At 46.5% G+C, this 22,460-nt stretch overlaps 1 protein-coding gene across 2 annotated transcripts in view; it reads left to right on the top strand.

Moving 5' to 3' along the window:
- Positions 1-16,643, top strand: part of NRP2 (neuropilin 2) — a 115,829-nt gene extending 99,186 nt beyond the window's left edge. For both annotated transcript variants that reach the window (XM_081813810.1, XM_081813811.1), the window contains exons 16-17: positions 11,080-11,130; positions 13,312-16,643. In XM_081813810.1, the coding sequence (XP_081669936.1) occupies positions 11,080-11,130; positions 13,312-13,616 (356 nt within the window). In that variant the 3' untranslated portion in view covers positions 13,617-16,643. The remainder of the gene's footprint in view (positions 1-11,079; positions 11,131-13,311) is intronic.
- The last annotated feature ends 5,817 nt before the right edge of the window (positions 16,644-22,460 follow it).

Here is a 22,460-nt window from a genome sequence, read left to right as displayed (position 1 = left end):
AGGACCAAATTTGCCAGACTAAATTAAACTAGCCATCCCTTACGCTTCATTAGCATTACCATTTTTGGAACCACCTTTGAGCATTTCATCGTTGCTCTTCCTGCTTTGGGTCTAGTCCCAAGGCTTATTCTAGAAGTATTCTGTCTTCCCCAAAAGGGCAGAAGACTGTTAGGACTCGAATCTTAGGCGTCAAACACAGCACTGTTACCAGTGTGGCCTTTCAGACCGAGCTCAAGCATAAATGTTACAGACATTGTGTTTCCATGGATCATAAGTACCAGATGTCGAGGCCCAGTATGTCTTTTTCTGGCTCCTACCTGGCCCTTTATGACGGTTTAAGTGTGTGTTCTCACTGTTGAAGCAAGACACTCCCGCCCCACCCCCAGCCCAGATCACCCAAGCCCGGCCAGTCTGCGGCAGCATTGCGTTCATTTTCCTCACCCCTGTTCACTGACTTTGCAATTGCTTTGCACAAACACTGTGGCCTTTCCGCAATCTTTGATGAAAAGAGCTTCATTTTTAAGTTTTGATTTGTCTGCGTCGTGGGCTACCCATCTGAGCCAAACTGTGGATCTGTAGGTGCGGCTTATTTTCTCTCTTTAATTGTGCACATCGCTGGGGTCCTCACAGCTGTAATTTGCCTTTCATCCACTTCAATGATGGCCCAAAGAAAACACAAAACAAATCCAGCCAGAGCAGAAGGAGGGGAGAGGGGGATGCCAGCTGATGGTCTTACAATCGGCAGGGAAAAGAATCGCCTTACATAAATAAATTAAAAGCTAAGAATAGTGTAGGATTTAATTAAGCCTGACATAGATCAGTTGCACTGAAGTATGTCTAGAGGTGAGATCTAATCAGAAACCCACACCCTTAAAAGGCGTCAGGCCACATGCCTCAGCCAGAGTACGCTTGTGCTATGTGGGGGAGTTCCGTTTGGCCCCAGACCTAAGCACTGAAGAGATATGAAATTTCCAAAAAACAAAACCCCTTTTAGCAGAGTATGGCACCATGGAGAATCTAGGCGCTTCCAGGCAACCAGCGAAACCGTTCTTGCCCCTAGCCCAGTGGGCAGAAGACCCAGAATCATTCTACTCTCTTCTGGGTAAAGTGATTGTTCTTGGGCTTTGCTGTCCCTGACCTCCAAGAGCCAAAAAAACCTAAAGGCCCATGGGCATTGGACCAAGAAATAGGAGAGGCTGTTTGAAAAATCAGCAGTGGACATTCTAGTAGCAGTCTGAGTGTCGAGTAGGGAAACATCTTGTTTTGGAGGCTTACGACCAGAGTGGTTATTGATCCTGAAAGAAGTTGCTGGGGAAATTTTAGGATAATAACTGCCTGCGTTTCTCACTCTCTCTTTAACTTACAAGTTATACACAACTACATCCTGGAAACATGCAAGTAACACAGAAGAAGCAGAAGTCCATTTCATTGCTAACCAGTCTCACTCTCTTCTCCAAAGAGAGTAATCACAAGAAACAGTTTGAGGTATCTCTTTCCAGGCTTTGATTTATACCATGACAAACATGTATGTTTGTGTCCAGTTAGTGTGGTTTGGTTGGATCGTGGTTTGGTTTTATTCTGCATAAATGATTTCACAGCATTTCCTCCTTTGTTGGACAACCTTCTTCCCTTTCCTTTAACAAGATCTTGACAATACTTCAGTCCACACCTCCAGACTTACCCCATCCTTCTTAGCTCTTGCATAGCATCCCATATTGTGTCGACGTACTGTATTTTATTAACTGCTCCCCTACTTGTGGGCATTTGGGTTGTGTCTAGTTCCCTTTTTTCCCTATGATAAACAATACCATGATGAACATCTTTGAGGTTGCCTCTTTGTGCACGTTTCTCTCCGACAGAATTTCTGGGTCAAACGGTGTGCCTAGTTTCACTTTAAGGGATGCTGCAAATGGCTGAGGCTTACCTTTTACAGTGCATCTGTCCCCATGTGCAGGATAGTGGATCTCTAGTGGACATCCTGGGTTCTGTCCCCTGCCACGTCTGCACAGGCCATGTAATCTCTGTGACTATCTCTCTTCCCTAAACTGGGTGGAGCGCTTGCCAGAGGAGACTTTAGATAGTTTTAACTGCAGGGAATTGTAGTTGTGGGGACTTTTTCAAAAACTGTCCATTGGTGGAGGATGTGGGCCTGGCGGTATGTGGCAGCTCACTGGAGCTGTGGCCGCCGTGGCACAGGAGTTAACTCCATGCCTGGCTTCTGTAGGCAGAGCCCTGTTCTCCATGATTAATGAGTTCCACTTGGTTTCTTCAAAGAGGGACTGTGCTGTGCCTTGCTCTAATTTATTTATGTTTTCTACTAAAAAATTCATGTAAAAAACATCCTTTAAGGTCAGTGCACAGTATTGTGCTGCAGACTAAAATATTCCAGCAGCCACAAGCAGGCCCACGAGCTGACAGAAAGTCTCTAATCCTTGTGGCCTTAGGACCGAGGCCCCCACAATGGGCCTGAGCGGAGCAGGCTCTCCGGGCCAAAAGGTGGCGTCCAGCTTTCTTCCGAGGAGGTTCGGGGCTGATGTGACCCAAGGAAAGTCATCAGGGGGGGTGAGGTGGTTTTCTAGTGGGAGGTTTATATGTGCAGGCCAAGCTGCTGGCCCCAAATGGCTCCAGCAAGGAGTGGCAAGTAGAAGAGAAGCCAAGGGGCCTGTTTGTTCAAAACACAGTTTCTTCCAAGAGCACCACCCTGATTTCTACTATGCACTAAGACAAAGGGTTTAAATAATAGGACTTTGACTCTGAGCATAATGGACAGTGTCTACTGTCATATATGGGTTTTACAGGCTTTTTTCTCTGACCTGCCAAAAAATCCAGGACTTCTGCCTCTTGGGCATGGGGTTCAAGTAGATAACTCGGGGTGGCTCAGGAGAGAGAGCAGCATGAGCGTGAGGTATGGATGAGCTAGAGATATGTCACTGCAAACACGCACACACACACACACACACACACACGCCTTGTTTTGTCCTCTAATTGTGCAAAATTGAACTCTTTAAAGATCATTAACCAACATACCCCCTAAGCAAGGGCTCCGAGCCAGAACTGGAATGATAGTATACCATGTCTTGGCTTTCAGCAATCACGCTTTCTTTGTCAGGTAGCGGGACTCATTAACACGACGCCTGGACTGGAGTTCTCTGACTTGCTAGAGAGCAGCCGGCTCCAGTGATGATGGGAGTGCAGAGAAAGCTTTGAGCCAGAGGGGGCTTTGACCAACGTCCTATTCTCAGCCAGCCCGCCAGTTATTGAGGCTGCATTTCAGCAGACTGTTAAAGAACCATTTTGTCCCTTTGTGTTTCCTAACTGCCACCCAGGGGCTGGGAGAGGGGGTATGAGGACCTCAGGGGCCCGTGTGGACTCCCCATTGCTCCGCGTGGGCAGTTCTGACAGCAAGCACTGAGATGCGGAGAGCAGCATTAGGACCTAGACAGGGGCTGACGTGGGTTGTAAAAGCAGCCCCCCGACCAGGGAACCTCATCAGCCTCGGCCAACTGTAGACCAAGCGGGTGAGCTCAGGAATAGTGTTCATGGGAAGTCCAGGCCCACTGCACTGTCATGGCTGTCTGGCTTTGCAACTCCTCATAGGGCCACCATCCCCTCCTCTTTCCCCGAGCAGGACCTGTCTCCGCCCGTCTGCCTTTGTGCCAGATGTTGCTCATCTTCAACCTCCAGACTCCCCTTTCTGCATCATCCCCCTCTCCTGGGGGCCCCCCCCTCCTCTCCTCTGTCATTGTCACACCATCACCAAACCCTTTCCCAGAAGAGTGTGGGGCAGATTCCCTCAAAGCTCAGTCGGTTACTTTCCTCCAAGGAGTTGCATTCTTACTGGAGACTAAATCATTCTCTTATGTGATAATTACAGTCCTTGGTCACCAGCAGGCTTCTGGGGGAAATCACCTCCTGAATGGGAAGAGAGAGGCACCTTTATGGAGCCCTTAACATCTCACAGAGTTGTCGATTCTTATGTTCTGAAGAAGAGCCCAGCTTTTAAGTGTAACAAACTCCCTTGGTGAGATGCATAGGGTGTTTTCTTCAGGGACTTATGAAATATGAGGGGAAGCTTTAAGAAGACATCTTAGGTCACATGGGGAGTGAACGCAGTTTTGTTTCTTCAACTCCATCCTTTCGCTCACCCAGGTCATAGGGAACTATGCCACCTGAGTGCTGTTCCCGGTATGCACCTTTCCTGAGCATCAGGATTGGAGGAGAGGAGAAATGTCAAAGCCCACCGGGGGAGCTCTCTGAAATGTGAAAATGTAAGACTTTTATCTCAGGAAAAAATAAGATTGGGGAGAGACCCCTCTACCCTGAAATTTTATAGTTTCCTCACCTTCCTACTCTAAGAAGGTAGCCAACAAAAGAACAGCCTATTTCTTGTTGACATATCTACTTATAGTCATGAAGAATGTCTCTGATTTTTCCAAGACTTAGGGTGGAGGACAGATTCCAGAATTTTCCTCCATCACCGTAGCGGGGTTTTTCCAGCCTGCACAATTGTGAATCCCATCTTTACAGCAAAATATTTCTCTGGCTGCATTTTTCTTATTTTCACACCATTGTTGGGGCTCAGTGGAGCCATTCTGGCCTCAGCTGCTCATCCGCCTCCACACTTGAAAATATTATTAGGTCATTTCAAAGCCTTCTCATTTGCAGTTGGTATTTCCAGGCCTTTTTAGTGTTTTCTCCTAGTTATTCAACTAAAAATAATAAAAAATAATGGCTAAATTCAAGTTCAGACTCCAGATATCTCAAACCAAGGCCCCCATGTTTTCCAGCTTGAAACCATTTGAAAACTCCAAAAGATATTTTTTCCATGACTTTGCATATATTTGGCTATCAGCCCAAGAGATAAAAACCCATGATAAAGGATCTTCTGATGGTGTTTCTAAACTGAAGCCAAACCCAGCAAGGGATAAATGGCTCTCAAGTACCCTGACTCCCTAATGGAGGAGCTTTGGCAAAGTTTTCATCAACATCTGAACTCTTGGCTCCTTGTAACAACTGGGGATGAACAAACTGACTTAGGGAAATTAAGTGTGGTCGGGCAGGGGGAGCTTCAGCCAGTACTAAATGTTAAACTGAACTAAACACTTCGAAAGGCCAAGAAATATCTCCTAGTCCTTCATTATTTCTCATTTGTTTCAGTCTCGGTGTTATATCTCCTGCTGGGATCAAAACAAAATGGCTGAGAGAATTTTCTGAAGACTACTCCCATCTGAACAGTCCAGTGATTTAGCTGGCTCAGGGGTTTCAAGAACTTGGAATCAAATTCCGCAAGGGTTCTAAGTAGCCAAAGAGCTTATCCCACATAAATCACAGCCCCAAACAAGGTGTCGAGAATGTGGCTTACGCACTTCACCACTGATCTGATCAATGACTTACTGCATTTTTCGACCCTCCTTCCTCAATTTCTTCCTCTTTAGAAGTGTTGACACCTGTACCTGTGAAAATGAATGATTTCGATGATCCCCTGTGTGTAAGAGACTCTTCAATCCTTGCTTTAAAGGCCGGTTGCAGTTTGGTGGGTTAAGTGGCCATGTTATCAGGCTGGTTTTATCAGTTGAGGTGGAGGCTTAACACTTGGGGCATAATTTACCCTCTTACTTCCTTGATTGCCAGTTAGCAGGGCTGGTTTCTAAGGCAAATGAGCAAGTATCGAAAACAGGGGACCTCGTGGCTTCCCCTTTACCTGTCCTTTTTGTGGTCTTCTCTTTCCACACACACCTTAAGATGGCTGCCTTCAGGGAGCAACGACCCAGGAGAAGACAGACCTGGGAAGAAGACTGAGGCAATGAGTAGTGTGGGGCCCTTTTCTGTGGGAGTCACCTTGTCTGCCTCAACCAGCAGCTTCTTGAGGGAGTCCTTATCTGAAAGGCCCTCTGACCCTTCTCATTTTCTTCCTGTAAGACACAGAATTCTAGAGCAGGGAAGAACGCCAGTGGTTACTTGGCAGAGGAGCAAACTGAGACTCAGGGGGTCTCACCCAGGCTCTCACACCTGGGGTGGATCGCCAAACTCAGACGAGAAGTAGGCAGCCTGTTCCCAGTGTAGTGCTCCTCCATAGCCCATGCTGCTTCCCCTCAGATACACAGCAACCAGGCCACTTAATCCACCGCTCCGAGTTGGCATGGAAGGGGCTCTTCATAGAAAAGTATGTTAGTTATCCTGCAATGATCTACATTCAAGTGACCCAGGAATGGGCTGTCCTAAATAATTTATCTAAAAATAGCCAGTGGTTTGGGGCAGGCTTCTCACTCCCCGAGCAATCTTGCAGAGCTCCTTTTACAATGCAGAAAGTAAACAGAACAACGTCAATGCCAATACACTCGCAGGAGACCACAGCCTAGCAGAAGTTGGGAAAGTGAAGGTGGAAAGTTTTCTAAGAGTACCTGCAGAAAAGCAGTCTAACCCCAAAGAATCTTCATGTAAGATGGGGGGAAAAAAATGGAAGAAAATGAGGGACAGCGGAAGATAAAGCGTGTGTGCATGTGCGCGTGCGTACACAAGGCGGGGAAGGAGAGAATGGGAAGGAAAGACTGAGAGAGAGCATTCCTGTTAGCGGCCTAAAGCATGCTCAGTGGGGAATTTCCCGGCTGCAGGTTGGAGTGTTGGGGGTGTTTCCCCTGCATAGCATGTGTGGTCTGACCAGGCAGCGTTCCAGACCCCACAGGGAAAAACACATCTCCTTAGAGTAGGTTTGGTTTGTAAACGGGTATGGCCTTTCAACTTTCGTGCCATAGTGTTGCAGTTTACTGATAAGGACATTTGACAGTCTGTGACTCTTCTAGTGTGGAGGGAGTTTCTGGAACAGTGAGTGAATGTTTTCGTAACTAGCCCCTACAGGCCTCTTGCCCTGAAAAATCAGGACTAGAGGGAATGGGTAAGAACTTGAATCACTCTTCACTGTGTACCTAACCCACCTCTTGATGGTGCTAAGGGGAGGGGCTCCTGGGGAAACGGGACTTTGCAGCCAAGGCTTCTATCACAATATGAAAACGACCAGATTTTGTTGAATTGTGTTGTTTGTTTTTTAAGTGGTGGCCACTCTGCTCACTTGATGACTTGAACTCTATGAAAGTCCTTTCCAGTCCTGCATGAGTTCACTTCCGCCTTTCACCCTGCTGGCTCACAGCAGCTAGTTGGGGGGAGGAGCAGAGACCTGACTCTCGCAAAGGGAAATCCAGGTGGAAGATCTGTAGCCAGGCATGGCAATCTCTTTGAATTCCTTAATGGATCAGGTAGAAGTGAATTCAAGCCAACACCAAGGGATCAGTATATGAGTGAAACGACTCAGGTGCTATGTTTGGAACCATTCCTTTCCATAGATAAAGGAGCTAGAACTCCCCAATCCCTACCTCGCAGCAGCCTCGGTTCCAAAGCATTCTCCTCCCCACTCGCATGTTTCCCTTCCTGGCAGGGGCCCAGCCTCATGTGTCCAATCCCCACCCTGGACACCAGCAGCACTTGGAGTCCCCTCTACAATGCCCCGCTTTCTTTTCTGCTGTTTTGGCATGGACGGGTCTTTGCTTCCCAACCATGGTGAAGGGCCTTGATTGTAGATACCTGATCCCATACATCTTCATTTTTCAAAGTCCTCAGTGTGGTTCCCGGGCACCTTGTAAATCCCCTTTATAAGTGATGGTTGGTTGATTGGTTGGTTAATGAAGACGGCCCTTGGAAGAACAAGGTAAATCAGCCTTCCCCCCTCTGAGTAATGCCTATCACAGAAAACACGAGCCTCAAATTTCAAATCAGATTTTCGCATTCATGAGAAATCCTCCTGAGTTCCCATCAAAGTGGTGAGCTGGCGATGCAGGCAAACAGCCAGAGAGTGTATATCCAGTCAACTAGGATCCATTACTAGCCTGTTAGAAGAGGTTAGTGATGATATGGTGGTAATTGCGGTGTCCTGTCTATATCCAAAGAACTCGCTGCTTGAGGGTGGGAGGCCTCCTCTGGCCCTAACACAGTACTGAGAGTCAGAATTCAGGCTTTGGAGTCAAACTGGCCTGAGATTGAATCTACACAGGGTCCCAGAGGAAATCGGGTCATAGGAGCACAAAGGTTGAAAGTGGGAGTTGTGTGGGTGGTAAGATCTGTTCCTGATCTGTGTTATCCTATAGGTGTGGCCCATTCCACTCTCCCTCGTCCATCTCCCACTCACAGATACACCCACCCACTGAACCGGAGTCCTAAAAGGTCCTCTCCAAGTTTGTCCTTTACAAAAAAGAACAATTCAATTCAATTCCGAGTCCCTGGTCCCTACATGCTTTTGCTGTCTTTTGCTATCCGGGCGGTGCTGCCTCCCCTCTGTGTCTTGAGCTCACCATTTCTCCCTCCTCTCTACCCTTGCCTTTTCTAGCTAGAACTACAGGGACCTGGCGGGAGAGCCACACTCCTTTCCTGCCAACATCCTGAGGAAACCGGCTCAGGTTTACCTATTGGGTTTAACAGAAAAGGAAAGTGGCCCGTGAAGGGCAAAGGGGCTTTTAAGAAAAAAAGCTCTTTATCAAACACAGATATCAAGAATATTAGCAAAGGGACTAGAGAAAATTGCTATCAAAGTAAATTGCTTTTTGTACAAATGTTCCCTTTATTTGGGTTTTCCCCAGTGTGCCATTCTTTCTTTAAGGCTTGGTGAACAGATGCGCTTTTGAAAATGTTGATTAACTTATCCTTTTGTCGACCCCTTCCCACTCACCTAAACTCCTGGGAGCAGTGATTATACAAAAAGCCAAGTCAAGCCTCTACAGTGTTCTTCTTCACCTTGAGTAGCCTTTCATTCTCCAGGTGCAGAAATCTCAGCCACATCTGGGCAATCAATTTCAGAGAACCTTAGAAATGGACCGGTTCTTGCGAGGTCATCTCATCCAGTCCTCTATCTCCAGAGACAAGAGGCCGTGATCTCCTGGGGCGAAATGTTCTCATACTCATTACCATCCTTTTACCCTTTATCCTTCAAGATCAATGCCACATACACCCCTTTCTAGCCGTGATCAATAGTGTCCTAAGAGTTCTTCCCTGAGGGTATGAGATGGAGCAAAATGGCATTCTAGCCTCCAAGAATCTGTCACATCCTTGGCAGAAACCAAATCCCTAAAAGCAAGAACAGGATTTGGCCCAAAATTCACTGGCAAGAGCCCCACAGTTTTTGTGCTAGGCAGATTCCCATATTCTTATCCAGTGTTCTGCATCTTTTAACCGTGAAGGTGTTAAGGCTTATGAGCATCTCATCAAAACAATTAATTGTTGGAAATGTGATGGTTTTCATCCATGTTTGTTTGTTTCATACGGTTAAAAAAAAGTCTCCAGGTTGACTTTCACAAGCTCGGTTTGATCCCTATGACGGACACCACCTGCCTCTCGTTGATTCATATTCACATCTTCATTTCAAGGAAACAGCCTGCATCGTAGGGGTCTGGAGAATAATGCAGGGATGGGCATTGAGGTGGGGAAGATGGCGTGACCTGCAGGTGCCAATTGCTGGGCTATAAACATGCCAGAAACAGGCTGGATTTATGGCAAATCAGTGCCACATGGCATTGATCCTTTCAAGTGGGGGTCTTGGCAAGTTGTTTTGTTGCATCCCTTGCTGGTGACCAGGGGGATCAGAATGTGCTTTAGCACTTTGGTCAGGAATGAGGAAGACTTCTATCTAACATGATTAAAAACACGGCCTCCAGGAAAAGACTGAATTTCGAGCGTGGCAGTGATAGATCAATCCTCAGTTCGGGTCATGGTCAAGGAGATCTTCTCTGAGATGTGCTGATGAGGGAAAATTTCAGGCCGGTCTGAAGTTCTTTCTTTTTTTTTTTTCCTCTTGTTTGATAGTTTTAGCTGTCTGGAATTTGGGCTTGGCTTAAGCCTGGGTTTTTAGGTATCAATTTATAGTGCTGACCTCAAGGTTGTTCACCTGACTTGGGGTTCAATAAAACTCCTAAAGGGCCCATATGCTCGCTGGTGCCATCCTGAGCTGACGGCCAGGGCAGGCATAATTAACTTGTGAGAAAGAAAGAAATGATAAATCACCACGTTTTGATTCTCTTCTTTGATGTTTTACCATTTTAGACAGGTAATTTTCATTGGCTCTGATTTCTATAAGATGGACAGCATAGTGAATAGAGAGACTGTCTTTCCCACCTCCCCCCAAAAATTATCATAAAAAAAGAAGATAGACAGCGATAACACTGGAGAAAATTCACAGTAAATTTTTTTTTTTTTTTAAAGATTTTTCATTTATCTGACAGAGAGAGAGGGAACACAAGCGGGGGGAGCGGGAGAGGGAGAAGCAGGCCCCCCACAGAGCAGGGAGCCCAATGCGGGGCTCGATCCCAGGACCCTGGGATCATGACCTGGGCCGAAGGCAGACGCCTAACGACTGAGCCACCCAGGCGCCCCTCACAGTAAATTAACTTAGCTCTATTCAAGCCTGGGCTAGTCAGATTGGATGCCCGTGTTTGACCTATTCTAAGCCATAAAGAAAGCCAGTAGGAAAAGTAGACTGAGGAGGAAAGACGAGAGAGATTAGCACAGATATGTGGAGGTGGTCAGGCATTATGACATTCTTTGCAGTTCTACTTCTACATTAAAACATAAGATGATGAAGTGTGACTTTGTTAAATTGCCATACATTTATTTGAAATCCAGGAGAAAGACCCTCGTAGTATATGTCTGCTTAGATGCATGCATATGAGGAGGGTCAGTTATACTATATAAACATCACAGTAATGGCAACTGATGATGGGCATGCCATCCAGGTTGCCTTGGATAAATGCAAACCTATATTGGCAATGAACTACAGTCATTACAACAACACAAGTGAGGATTTTCTTGACGCGAAAAACCTTTTTTGTTTCTTTTCTTCTGGTTGCTGTTAGAAATAAAGACAAATCGTTTGAAGGGGAAAGAATCCAGTAATGTACGTACTAAATGATCTAGAAGCAGATGTGATTCTTTAGCTGCCTACTGTACCAGGGAGTCACTCTGAGGAAGGTTGCGTCTCTGCCTGTTAGCCATGGCGATAGAACTCGTTATAACTTGATTTGTTTGTTTTCTTTTTCATTATAGTGGACATTCCAGAAATACATGGGAGAGAAGGCTATGAAGATGAAATTGATGGTGAGTATTGGTATGATTTAGCAGATAATCATGAAATTCAAGTTTGGTTATAAAGACGTCAACAAAAGTAATGCCCGGGGTATTGGAAGGCCAGGATTTAGAACTACCAGTCAGAAATATAAGTGAAAAGAATCCAGAGAGGAATGACGAAACCATCCATTGCTTTGTCAAGGTCAAATTTAGAAATTTAGAAAGTTTATTGAGTTCCCTCTGCCTAATCTGAAACAGGTCCCCTACGTAAGGCAACTTTTGACATTGATGGACTTCAAATCTGGATAAACCCTTTAGAAGTAAAAGCCAGGTTCCCCTATATGTGTCACTGCTTGAACCCATTGACCTCTTCCCAAAAAAGGACTTGAGAAAATGAGTATAAATGTGAATATTCTCCTAGGCTTTCTGTGGTTTCCTGTTCCCTGGCTTGAGGGGAGCCTTTCTCACACTATCCAAGACTCCAAGTTGGGGCCCACTGCAAGATTTAGGTTTCCTTTCTACAATGCCCATCTTGTATTTTCATACTTATTAGAAGCTCTATTCTCCCACTTCAAGTACACATACTTCAGGGGGCTGAAGCAAGAGCCCTGACTGGAGGGCCACCGAGCAAACATGTAGATATAATTTCTCCCCTTGACTCAGGGCAGCACAGGTCTCTCTGGGCTTCTCTGAGTGCCAGAACTGATCTCCAAGACAGATCACCAAGGTTTCCCTCAAAGAACAACTTTAGACCAAGATTGATGCATTTAAGAAGAGCAGTTTATAGAACAGCTGCTTTTAACCTGACCTTAATCAAACACTTCAAGTGCAGTTATAGAAACAGAGTGACTAACCCAAACAGCACCTTGTTAACTCAATGCAGACTCTCCCGCAAAACCCCATCTAGCACTCCTTTTATGGACAAAGCTGGGGAACTGGCCTACAGGGAGAGGCTGCTGTAGGTCAAGCAGCTGAAGCTCTATGAGGCATAGAGAGAGCAGGGTGTGAGGATGCAGAAAGCCTGAGTCCTATTCCTAGTTTCACTGCTTGCTAATTCCAGGACCTTGAGGGAGTTACCTAGCCACCTAATTTCTTTTAAGAAAAACCTGAGTTTCTTCATCTATTAAAAAAAAAAAAAATTATAATAGCACCCTGTCTTCTTCATGGGATTATTAGGAAATCCCACAAAATGAGCTGTGGATGTGGTCATGCGTTGGCCACACTATGGAAACCTGAGTATATTAGTCTGCTAGGGCTGCCATAACAAAGTACCACAAACTGGGCGTCATAAACAACAGAAATGTATTTTCTCACCTTTCTGGAGGCTAGAAGTCCCAGATAAGGTGTCAGCAGGGTTGGTTCCTTCTGAGGACCATGAGGCTTATAGATGGTTATCTCCGTGTTTTCAAGGCAATCTCCCATCTGTGTCTGTCTCCAAATTTTCCCTTTTAATATGGACACCATCCATATTGGATTGGGGTCCACCCTAATGAGCTCATGTTAAGTTGATTATTTTATAAAGACCTATCTCCAAATAAGGTCACATTCTGAGGTACTAGGGGTTAGAACTGCAACATATGAGCCTTGGGGGATGTAATTCAACCCATAACAGTTAGGTAAGATGTATGTCAAGTGAGGTGTGGTGGCTCGGAAAAAAGTCTGCAGCTCGGACGGCCAGGGATGCTACATTGGGAAACTTGTCATGTAAAAAATAGTCTCAGCCTGTCCTTTGGTTTAACTTGAAGCAAATGGAAGTGGGGGATGAGGGGGCAAAGAAAGAAGCATGCCCAGAACACAGGACCACCCCAGTGCTCCAAAGGCACCCCGAAGCTTCTGTCAAAATCCGAACTTCCCTAGTAGGAATTAAATTATTTAAATATCAAATACTTAGACCATACTAGGTATGTGCTGGACACCAAGAACTTTACAAATATTAATTCATTTAATTCTCCTAGCAACCCAGTGAGGGATACATAAGAGTACCCCCGGTTTATAGAGGAGGGGACTGAGGCAAAGAGGGGTTAAATAACATGCCCAAAGTTACACAGCCAGGATGTGATGAGGGTGGGCTTTGACGCCAGCCAGCATAGTTCCAGAGTCCCCCCGATCGTCCCGGTGCTCTGGAGACCCTGTCAACCGGGCTGGGGAGGCTCAGTTACTTCACCTTGAAAGGGGCAGCGCCTGCAATCTCTCGTGTGCTTTATGTCACAGATGAGTACGAGGTGGACTGGAGCAACTCTTCTTCCCCAACCTCAGGGTCTGGGGCCCCTTCGGCCGACAAAGAAAAGAGCTGGCTCTACACACTGGATCCCATCCTCATCACCATTATCGCCATGAGCTCCCTGGGCGTCCTCCTGGGGGCCACGTGTGCGGGGCTTCTGCTCTACTGTACCTGCTCCTACTCGGGGCTGAGCTCCCGCAGCTGCACCACCCTGGAGAACTACAACTTTGAGCTCTACGACGGCCTCAAGCACAAGGTCAAGATGAACCACCAGAAGTGCTGCTCCGAAGCATGACAGATTGCATCCAAATCACATCTGACGTTTCATTCCAGCAAGAGGGGCTAGTGGAGATTACATTTTTTTTTTTCCCTTTGGAAATTGAATGCCATAATCTCAATCAAACCGATCCAGAATACCGAAGGTGTGGACAGAATGGACAGACGAGTCGAGGGAGGCGGGGAGATTGCGGCCGCACAGGGGGCTAGGACCCACCTGGGAGTGGCGCAGCTGAGTCATTGCTGGGACTAAGACGGGAGCTTATCTCTTGGGGTCACAGTTCTATTTTGTTTGTGAGTTTGTTATTATTATATATTTTATTTCTTTGGTCTGTGAGCAACTCCAAGAGGCAGAAGAGAAGAATGACTTTTCCAGGATAGAAGCAGAGTAGTGGTCAGTGGTACTCTGCTCTCTCATTCTAATCAACACTTGAAAAGCAAAAGGTCTTTTCAGACTTTTCATCTTTTAGAAAAAAACAAACAAACAAAAAAAACCGTCCGACTTACCCTGTCCTCTGATCGTCTTATGACTCCCGGGATTTGCTGTGGTGTAGGTCCTTCCAGCCAATCCTACAAGCTGCCGTTTCCAGTCCTAGCATTTAAGTAGGATGTTGTTGCCTTTAACTTTTTTTATCCAGGGGAAAATTGCCATTTTTGGGTCAGGATGAATAGCTCTTTCTTATATGTGATTTAAAACCAGAAAGGAAACTTCACACGTCAAAATCCATAGAAGCACCTCCATGTTAGAAGCGGACAAGCCTTAACATGCTTCGTGACTAGGAGCCATTCATTAAATCTAGACCCAGAATTTGTGGCTGTGAGGCCACTGCGTGGGGCCTCTGGTGGTGGATTTGCTTTTTCTTTTGCCTCCTCCTGGTTCTTCTAAAACATATACATACACACACACATACACATGCACACACACACATTCATCAGGTGTCTACTCCCCAAGACGTAGCATTGTTGGATATCTTCAGAGATGGAGGGAGGGTGCAAAGACTGGCTGTTAGTATGTTTTCTCCATCGGTGAGATGTAACTGGTGACCACTGGACGAAAAGGAGAACAGTGGAGAGGGAAGAAGAAGTCCAACTTCTGTGATTGTGTCATGGCAAAGGCTAAGCAGACTCTACAGAGACATTTTGATGAAGTAGTCTCTTTGATAGGCTAGTAAACATTGAGTTTTCCTTGGGGTAAGAGCCCCCACCTCAGCATTTCAGGAGAGTCAGGTAGCATGTTTGCGAGCTGATTTTAACCAGAAGTGTGCAAGTACTATGGACCAAAACACTAACAACACTGCTTCAACCCCAGAGAGATCTATGTTCTTACACACACACACACACACACATACACATACACACACACAATTTATGTGTTTTTTATTAAGTGCCTTGAAACAATGAAGAAAAACTGTATTTTCCCTCTATGTAGAAATCAGTGAATATCATAAAAGTAAGGCATTCCTTCTTCCCAAACCCCCGTGACTCCACCGTCAGTTCCCCTAGCTCACTGCTGATCCTATTAACGGATTGAGCCCTGCTGCCGGAGAGGTAGGCATGGCCCTAGATGACTCTCAACTACTCCAGGACGGGAGGCATTAAACTGTGTGAAGGATAAGATTGTCCACGTCAAGATCCAAATCTTGATATCGTAGTAATGCCTAAAGATTGCCTGTGTGCTGGAAATACATTTGAAACCCAACCAGTATGCCCAGCCCATTGCTTATCAGTGGTAAACTGTCAGACCATTTTTGCTGCTATGGTCACCCACAATTTCATTTGTCTCCTACCCAGGTGAAAGGAAAAGGGTGAATGGGACTGGCTGGTTCCTTTCAATGTTAACTTATGGAAATGCTAGTTCAAACGGTAATGTCACAGTGTTTTGTATGCGGAGAGGGCAAGTCCAGACCAACAGCTATTTATTCATATGTGTGTGTGTCTTTGCAAGCCTTTGAGTTCTCTGTATCTACTGTGTATGTGAATGGTCATGTGGGACTCCGTGATGTTGTTGTGACTTTGACCTAGGGCCCCGAGTATAACTGCTGATCTCGGCACTCGTTGGCACAGGGGTAGTTACAGGTGAAAAGTAAAGCTGTCAAGCCCAAGGGCTTAGCTTTAGGACCTACCCCCCCAAGCTGGGCATGCAGCAGAAGCAAGTTCTTAACGCTTTATCGAAAACAAGTTTTTAATTAGCCCACCCTCCTCTTCGCCTTCCCACGTAGCTCAGTGTTCAGGAAGCTAGCAAGTCCTAGGGATTTCCAGAAGTTGCCTGCAGAAGAAGAGAAGTTCAAAAGCTTACCCTGGGGGTCCGGGCCCTCTCACGCTCTGTGGGTCCTTATACAGTGCCCCCCACCCAAGACCAGCCCTGTCTTCAGCCTGCAGTTCACCTCTAAGTTACGCACAAGCCAACCTGCATCCCCATGACAGTCCTCCATCCATACTCACCATTGGCTGGTTTGAAGCCCTGGGTGGGCCCTGCTACAGAAAAGCAGGCCACCCAGGGCTACGTGTAGATACCTCACCAACACTGGAGACTGGTCCATTGTAAGACAGAAAGACAGTGGGGCCTGGTTCTAACTCGGCCAGGGGGCACCCTGGTGCATTTGTTGTCTCTATCTGCAGGTGGGCTAGCTGACCCGTCTCCTTGAGTCATTCCCTTTGGGAAACCCAACTTACAGTATTGATCTATTTTGCCTTGTATTGAATGACACATTACCTCCACGCTCTCCCGGACTAGGCAGTCAACAGGGCCACAGGCTTGCTTTCTCTCTCCGGTGGGGATGGGGAGTCAACAGGGATGAGGGTCCGAGGAATGAGCATGAATGCAAGAAAACAAGGAGAAAAGTTAAACGGTCACACAGAAGGTTAACTTTTCCAGGGTTTGCAGTTAAAGATATTCGACCATTTGCTGGCTGAGCCAGATCACGGGAACTTGAGAGCTTTTACTGTGATTCTTCAATGTAAAAAATAAACAACAAGGTCAAACTGTGTTTATATGATTTGTATAAAGCCTTTTTAAGATTGCTATTTAAATAAACATTATACCAGAGATATTTTCTGCATGTTTTTTGTTGGAGACAAAGAGACTTGGGTTTAGGGTGACCAAGTCATCCCAGTTTGCCCAAGACTTTCTTGAGTGTTAGCTCTGAAAATCCCTGGAAACCCCTCAATCCCAGCCAAACCAGGATGGTTAGTCGTTCTCCTGGGACAGTGTTTCTTAACCCTTCTTATGGAGTTAGTAGGTTGGTTGGCTGGCTGGCTTTTTATAAAATGAAAATATGATGGGGATGGGGGTTGGGCTACCTGGCCAGGTGGGCTGCTTTAACTCAAAGACTTGGCTGGTAGATTTCTGAGACTGTCATCCCTGTAAAACCTCTTCCTCCCAAGACATCGCCAATGCCCTGCAACTTTGGACTCTTCGCTGCTTCCTTCCTGTGCAAACATTTGCTTGTCAATATCTGTGGTGATTCTAAGGTCTGTGGCCATGCTTCTCAACGTGTGGTCCCTAGACCAGTGGATTAGCATCACTTGGGAACTTGTCAGAGGCGTACATTCTTGGGCTCTGCTCCAGATCTACTGAATCAAAAACTCTGGGAGGAGGGCCTAGGGCTCTGTGTTTTAACCAGCTTTCTAGGGGCTTCTGGTATACTTTCAAGTTTAAGAACCTCTGGTCTAGGAGAAAGGAAAAGTAGCCTGGCCTCCCAAAACCAATAGGGATCTTTTCACCTGTGGGTTTTCGGATTCGAAAAAAACTAGACTTTGGCCCAGGAAAGCTAAAGGAGGCCGGCCGTTCACTTCTAGGTAGTACAAGTTCCCAAGGGAGGAGGAAGGAGAAGCTTTATTATGAACTTCCCACACATACACACATGAATAGGAGTCAACAACCAAATTTGCCCCCATCTGGGGTTCTGTTCCCCCCGGAAAGAAAATTTGGCTCAATCATTTACTCAGGAAATGTTTTTGAGCACTTCCTGATTCTGTAAACTCTTGGAGCTTACACTCCAGTGAAGGGGACTGAGAGCAAATAGCCAAACACATAAAATAAGGATTGGTTACATAAATGTGGTGAAGGCAGTAAACAGGTAGCTCTGATAGAAAATTACTAGACAGTAAAAGTGTAATATTTGTGTTACGTGAGTTTGTATTTGCAAAACACGTCTCTTTGTTACTGATGTTACAGGATTTGCTGTAATTAAATACAATGGTCTTTTATAGTCAACAACACTTGCCATAATGAAACCTAATGAATCTGAAATCTACTACAATATAGTTCTTTAAAACTCCTTTTAAAAAGAATTACTAGGGTTACTCGCACTAAATGGTTGACCAGGGAAGGCCTCTCTGAGGAGGTAATATTTAAGCTAAAACCTGAAGAGATAAGGAGAAGCTGGCTCAGCCAAGTGCCTGGGAGATGCTTTCCAAATTGAAGGAACAGCATTGAGAGATCCCCACTGTGGGAAAGAGTTTGCTGCACCCCTAGGAACTCAAAGCAGTGGGAAAAGTGTGGAGAAGAAGCTGGGGAGCAGAGTAAGACCCTTTCAGGCACGGGGCGGTGGGGGGGCGGAGCACTGTCTGATCCATATCACTTTTCGGCTTTCCTTAGTTTATAGAAAAGACAGCTCCCCCCCACCAGGCCCCTCACCCCCACCCCCACTTTCTTCCCACTCCTCACTGACCAGTCAGGTCACCACAGTCAAATTGCTGCAATTTCCCTCTCTGCCCCTCTGTGATCTTTATGATATCATGTGTCTCCTGAGATGCCTGCTTCTATCATATTACTGACCTTAGCAGCAATAACAAAGGTTAAAATGAAAGCAAATTTTTACTTTCCTTTAGTTGAGCTTTTGGGGATTTTTAAAGCCCTAATAAACTAATAGTATCTCCTGATCCCTAGCCATCTAGTGTTTACATAAGGTCTTTTTTTTTCTTTTTCCATATCTGCATCCTTCTGGAAATGTTTATACAATTCTCAGGGGAGGGAGTGAAATGAAGTTGGAACAGGCCCATCCTTGAGGGAAACAGGACCCATCTGGATGCTGAGGTGCCCTTGTCTCTGCAACGTTGGTGGTAGCGATGGGGGAGGCAGGGGAGCCTGAAGAAGAAATGGAAAGATGACTCTAATCCCAGGCTGAGCTAAACAAATTCCTGGGGAAGTGTTTCTCTCCCCCCACCCCCGGCCCCCACCCCAGCCCACCAGGAGACTGGGTGTGAGATGAGGTGATGGTCAGGCTAGGAAACGCTACCTGTGTGGGGCCTCGGAGACTCCTCCCGTCCACCGTGGGCTTCCCAGGAACTGTAACTCTCGCTCCCTGAGAAGCCTGAGGACTGAGAGGCAGAGGCACTGCTTGCTTCTGAATTTCCACCTCTCAGAATATCCCAGGCCTTTCAGCCTGCAAGGCTGGGCCTCCTCATTCCTTCGTTGGATCCTCAGAGGAGCTCCTGGAGGAAGAGCATGCCTTCTGTGTTCTCCCTGAAGACTGAGGTGAGAGACCTGTGAGGGAGGTTCTGCAGTTGTTTCAGCCGCTTATCCAGAGAATAACACCTGTTTCCTCTCTCTTCCCTGCCAGAAAACCCCATCCCACACCTGTGAGCCTTCCCTCATCCCCCCTCTGGCCCTGTGGCACCAGGTTAGCAGCCCCCCCGCCACTTCTCCATGGAGGACCCGGCCCAAGCAGGTCCCACACAGGGTGCAAAGAGCCTGAGGTCTTGAGGGCCAGAGGCCCCACACAGAGGGGCCCAGAAAAGCCCTCGACCAGCAGGGAGGTAAGGCCCCGGGCCAAGGACCTGGGATGTGAGGATTTGGGGCGCTCTCCTCTGGGCCCCTCACCAAACCAGCAGGCCTGGGCAGCTGTGGTCAGGCGTGGACCCTCCTCCACCCCCATTCAAACCCAGTCCCCTGGAGCCCCGTGTAGTTCTGCTTGCAAAGTGCAGGCGGCAGCCTCCACAGCCCCCACTCAGCACCGTCTGCGGGGCCAGGTTGCCGTGCTCTGGAGCACAGCTCCGCTAATAAATCTCCAACCTGAAGCCCTTGACTGCCTCCGCTGGGAACTGAAGCGCAGCCTTTTCGAGCGCCCCGCTGGCTGCCCCACCGCCTGCCAAGCTTCTCACATAACCGCATAACCTCCCTGCCAGGGCCTTGCCTCGGCAGGCAGGCAGCATTTCTGGATGTGCCCTTCTTCTCAATCTTTCCCACCCCCTGCCCTCACCTCACGGCTCCTGAGCGCTCACATTTCTATTCCCAGCCAACCATGTTTCAATCCTGTGGGAGTTCAAAGAAACCTTTAGAGGATTTTGAACTTGGCAGTGCCCTTCTCCCCTTGAACGTGGCCACACCCAGATGGTGGGAGAGATTTGGTCCCCGAGCTTGGGAGACCAGGGTTCTCAGTTCCACCTCAAGCTCTGTGACCCCGGGGAGGTCACACACATTTTGGCTTTCCCACCTGGGAAGAGGACATTGGGCTAAACACACACTGAGCCCCTAGCTCAGACATCCTTGGCATGGAATGGCTCCATTTGGTTGTCTGACTGTGTGTCGTACAGCTCAGTGAGGGCAAAGCTCTGCAGAGCCTCCCGTCCCTACCGACTCGCCGGTTCCCTTCCGCAGAGGCCCCAGGAGCATATCCTCGGGCTTGATTCTACCGGAGCTGGCCCCAATCCAAGCTCGTCTCAGCAGAAGTGCTCTCTCTCTTTGCCAGAGCCCCTCACTCATAGCAATTCATGTAGACATGGATGTGCTTACTTGTCTCCCCTTAGCTCTTGAGAAAAGAATTTATGCATGGCTTCATTCATATAGTCAACACATTTTATAGTAAATGCCTACTATGTGCCTTGCTAGGTGCTAGGTAGGGGACATGGTCCCAGCCTTCAGGGAGCTTACAATCTAGAGAGACATAAGTGAATCAAATAACCACACAAATCCATCATAACAACCGTGGCAGGAGCTATGAAGTGACGTGTGGAGAGCTGTGAGTGTGTGAGGGGTCAGAGAAGCCTGAGCACCACAGCCAATGGAGGCTGAAATCCCAGGGTGAGTCAGATGAATGGGAAGGGCAGGGGGAGAGCATGTCAGACAGAGGGCCAGCATGTACAGAGATTCGGAGCCCAAAGGAAACCTGGCTAGAGCAAAAGTGGAGGGTAAGGAGAAGCGTCTCATTCACCTTTGTGAATCAGGACCTCGAATACTTGGCATTTACCATCCAAACACAAGAAATGTTTATTGAATGAATGAATGACTTGTATAAATTCTCCTTTCTGACAGGCATCAAGCTCCCCAGTTTGTGCAGACTAGAGAAGCTTTTTTATTCTTCCTCATTGCTACCCATCCTTCACGATAGAGGAAACCGTGAAAGTAGGTTTCCTAGAGTCCGCACTGGGAAATTATGCCCACAAGTTCCAACATGGAGATGGGCACTGTTTCTGTTTAAATATAATGATTTAGGTTAAATATATTCAGATTAAAATGCTGTTGAAAAAGTTGGAGGCTTGCCAGAGTTAACAAATTAAAATATCCCATGCAGCCACTGTGGAAAACAGTATGGCAGTTCCTCAAAATGTCATACATAGAATTACCGTGTGATCCAGCAACTCCACTTTTAAGTACATATACCAAAAGAATTGAAAGCAAGGGATCAAACAGATACCTGTGCACCAACATTCACAGCAGCATTATTCACTACAGTCAAAAGGTGGAAACAATCCCAATGTCTACCAACAGATAAGTAAATAAACAAATTGGGTATAGCCATACAGTGGAATATTATTCAGCCTTAGGAAGGAATGACATTCTGATACATGTTACAACATGGGTGAAATTTGAAAATATTATGCTAAATCAGACACAGGAAGACACATCATATGATTCCACTAATATGAGGTACCTAGAACAGGCAAATTCAAAGAGACAGAAAGTAGATTAGAAGTTACCAAAGGCTGGAGGGAAGAAGAATAGGGAATTACTGCTTAACGGGTACAGAATTTGGGATGATGAAAAAGTTCTGGAGATGGATAGCAGAGATGGTTGCACAACGTTGTGAATATATTTAATGCCACTGAATTATATACCTAAAGATGTTTAAAACCATCAATTTTTTGTTCTGTATATTTTACCACAATTTAAAAAAGCAACTTGTCTTTTTCTTGAAGTCCCATTTTTTTTTTAATGTCTAATACTTGGGACATACTTAAACTGAAAAGTTACTGATCGTTTATCTGAAATTTCAATATAACTGGGTATCCTGTATTTTATCTGGCAACCCTAAATGAGGGGCTTCGTCTTCACCATAAGCTTCCTAGAATCTTCCCAGGATCCAGAGACCATTGTTTCAAAACCAAACTCGGTGCTTGTGGTCTGATAAGAATGAGTGTACAAGATAGGCACAGGAAATCAGGAGGGTGCCTGCCCTAATTATAGACTCAGCCCTAGACAGAGGCCACAAAGTGACTCCCTCAACCCTCACTCGCTCCATCAGTGAAGAGGTAGAGATTAGAAATCTTGGTTGGGTTTCCCATCTGTTGTTTAATCATCATGATCCACAAATGCAGTAAAAGCTGGTTGTAAACCCCTTCTTATGATTGACCACGTGGCTAGAATTACAGTTGCAGATGGCGACGCTCATGCAGATGACTCAGACGATGGCCTTGTCCCCCGCCATCAATGCGTCTTCACACCAGAGTTGGTAAGAACCCATGGGGTGCCCAGATGCCTAATTGTACCACCGCTTGCACCCATGTCTTCTCGACGAAAGAAATTGCCTGCATAGCTCATCATGCAGCAAGAAACAACAGGTGCAAAAGGCAAAGGCCACTTTGGAACCATTTGGACCAGAGAACATGGCTCAGTATTACAAGAGCGCCCACAGACTTGGCA

The sequence above is a fragment of the Leptonychotes weddellii genome, chromosome 3 (genome assembly GCF_054177405.1).
Source record: "Leptonychotes weddellii isolate Sample4059 chromosome 3, ASM5417740v2, whole genome shotgun sequence".
Lineage (NCBI taxonomy): Eukaryota > Metazoa > Chordata > Mammalia > Carnivora > Phocidae > Leptonychotes > Leptonychotes weddellii.
Note: the sequence above shows the minus strand (reverse complement) of the source record. Positions and strands in the feature narration are given on the sequence as shown.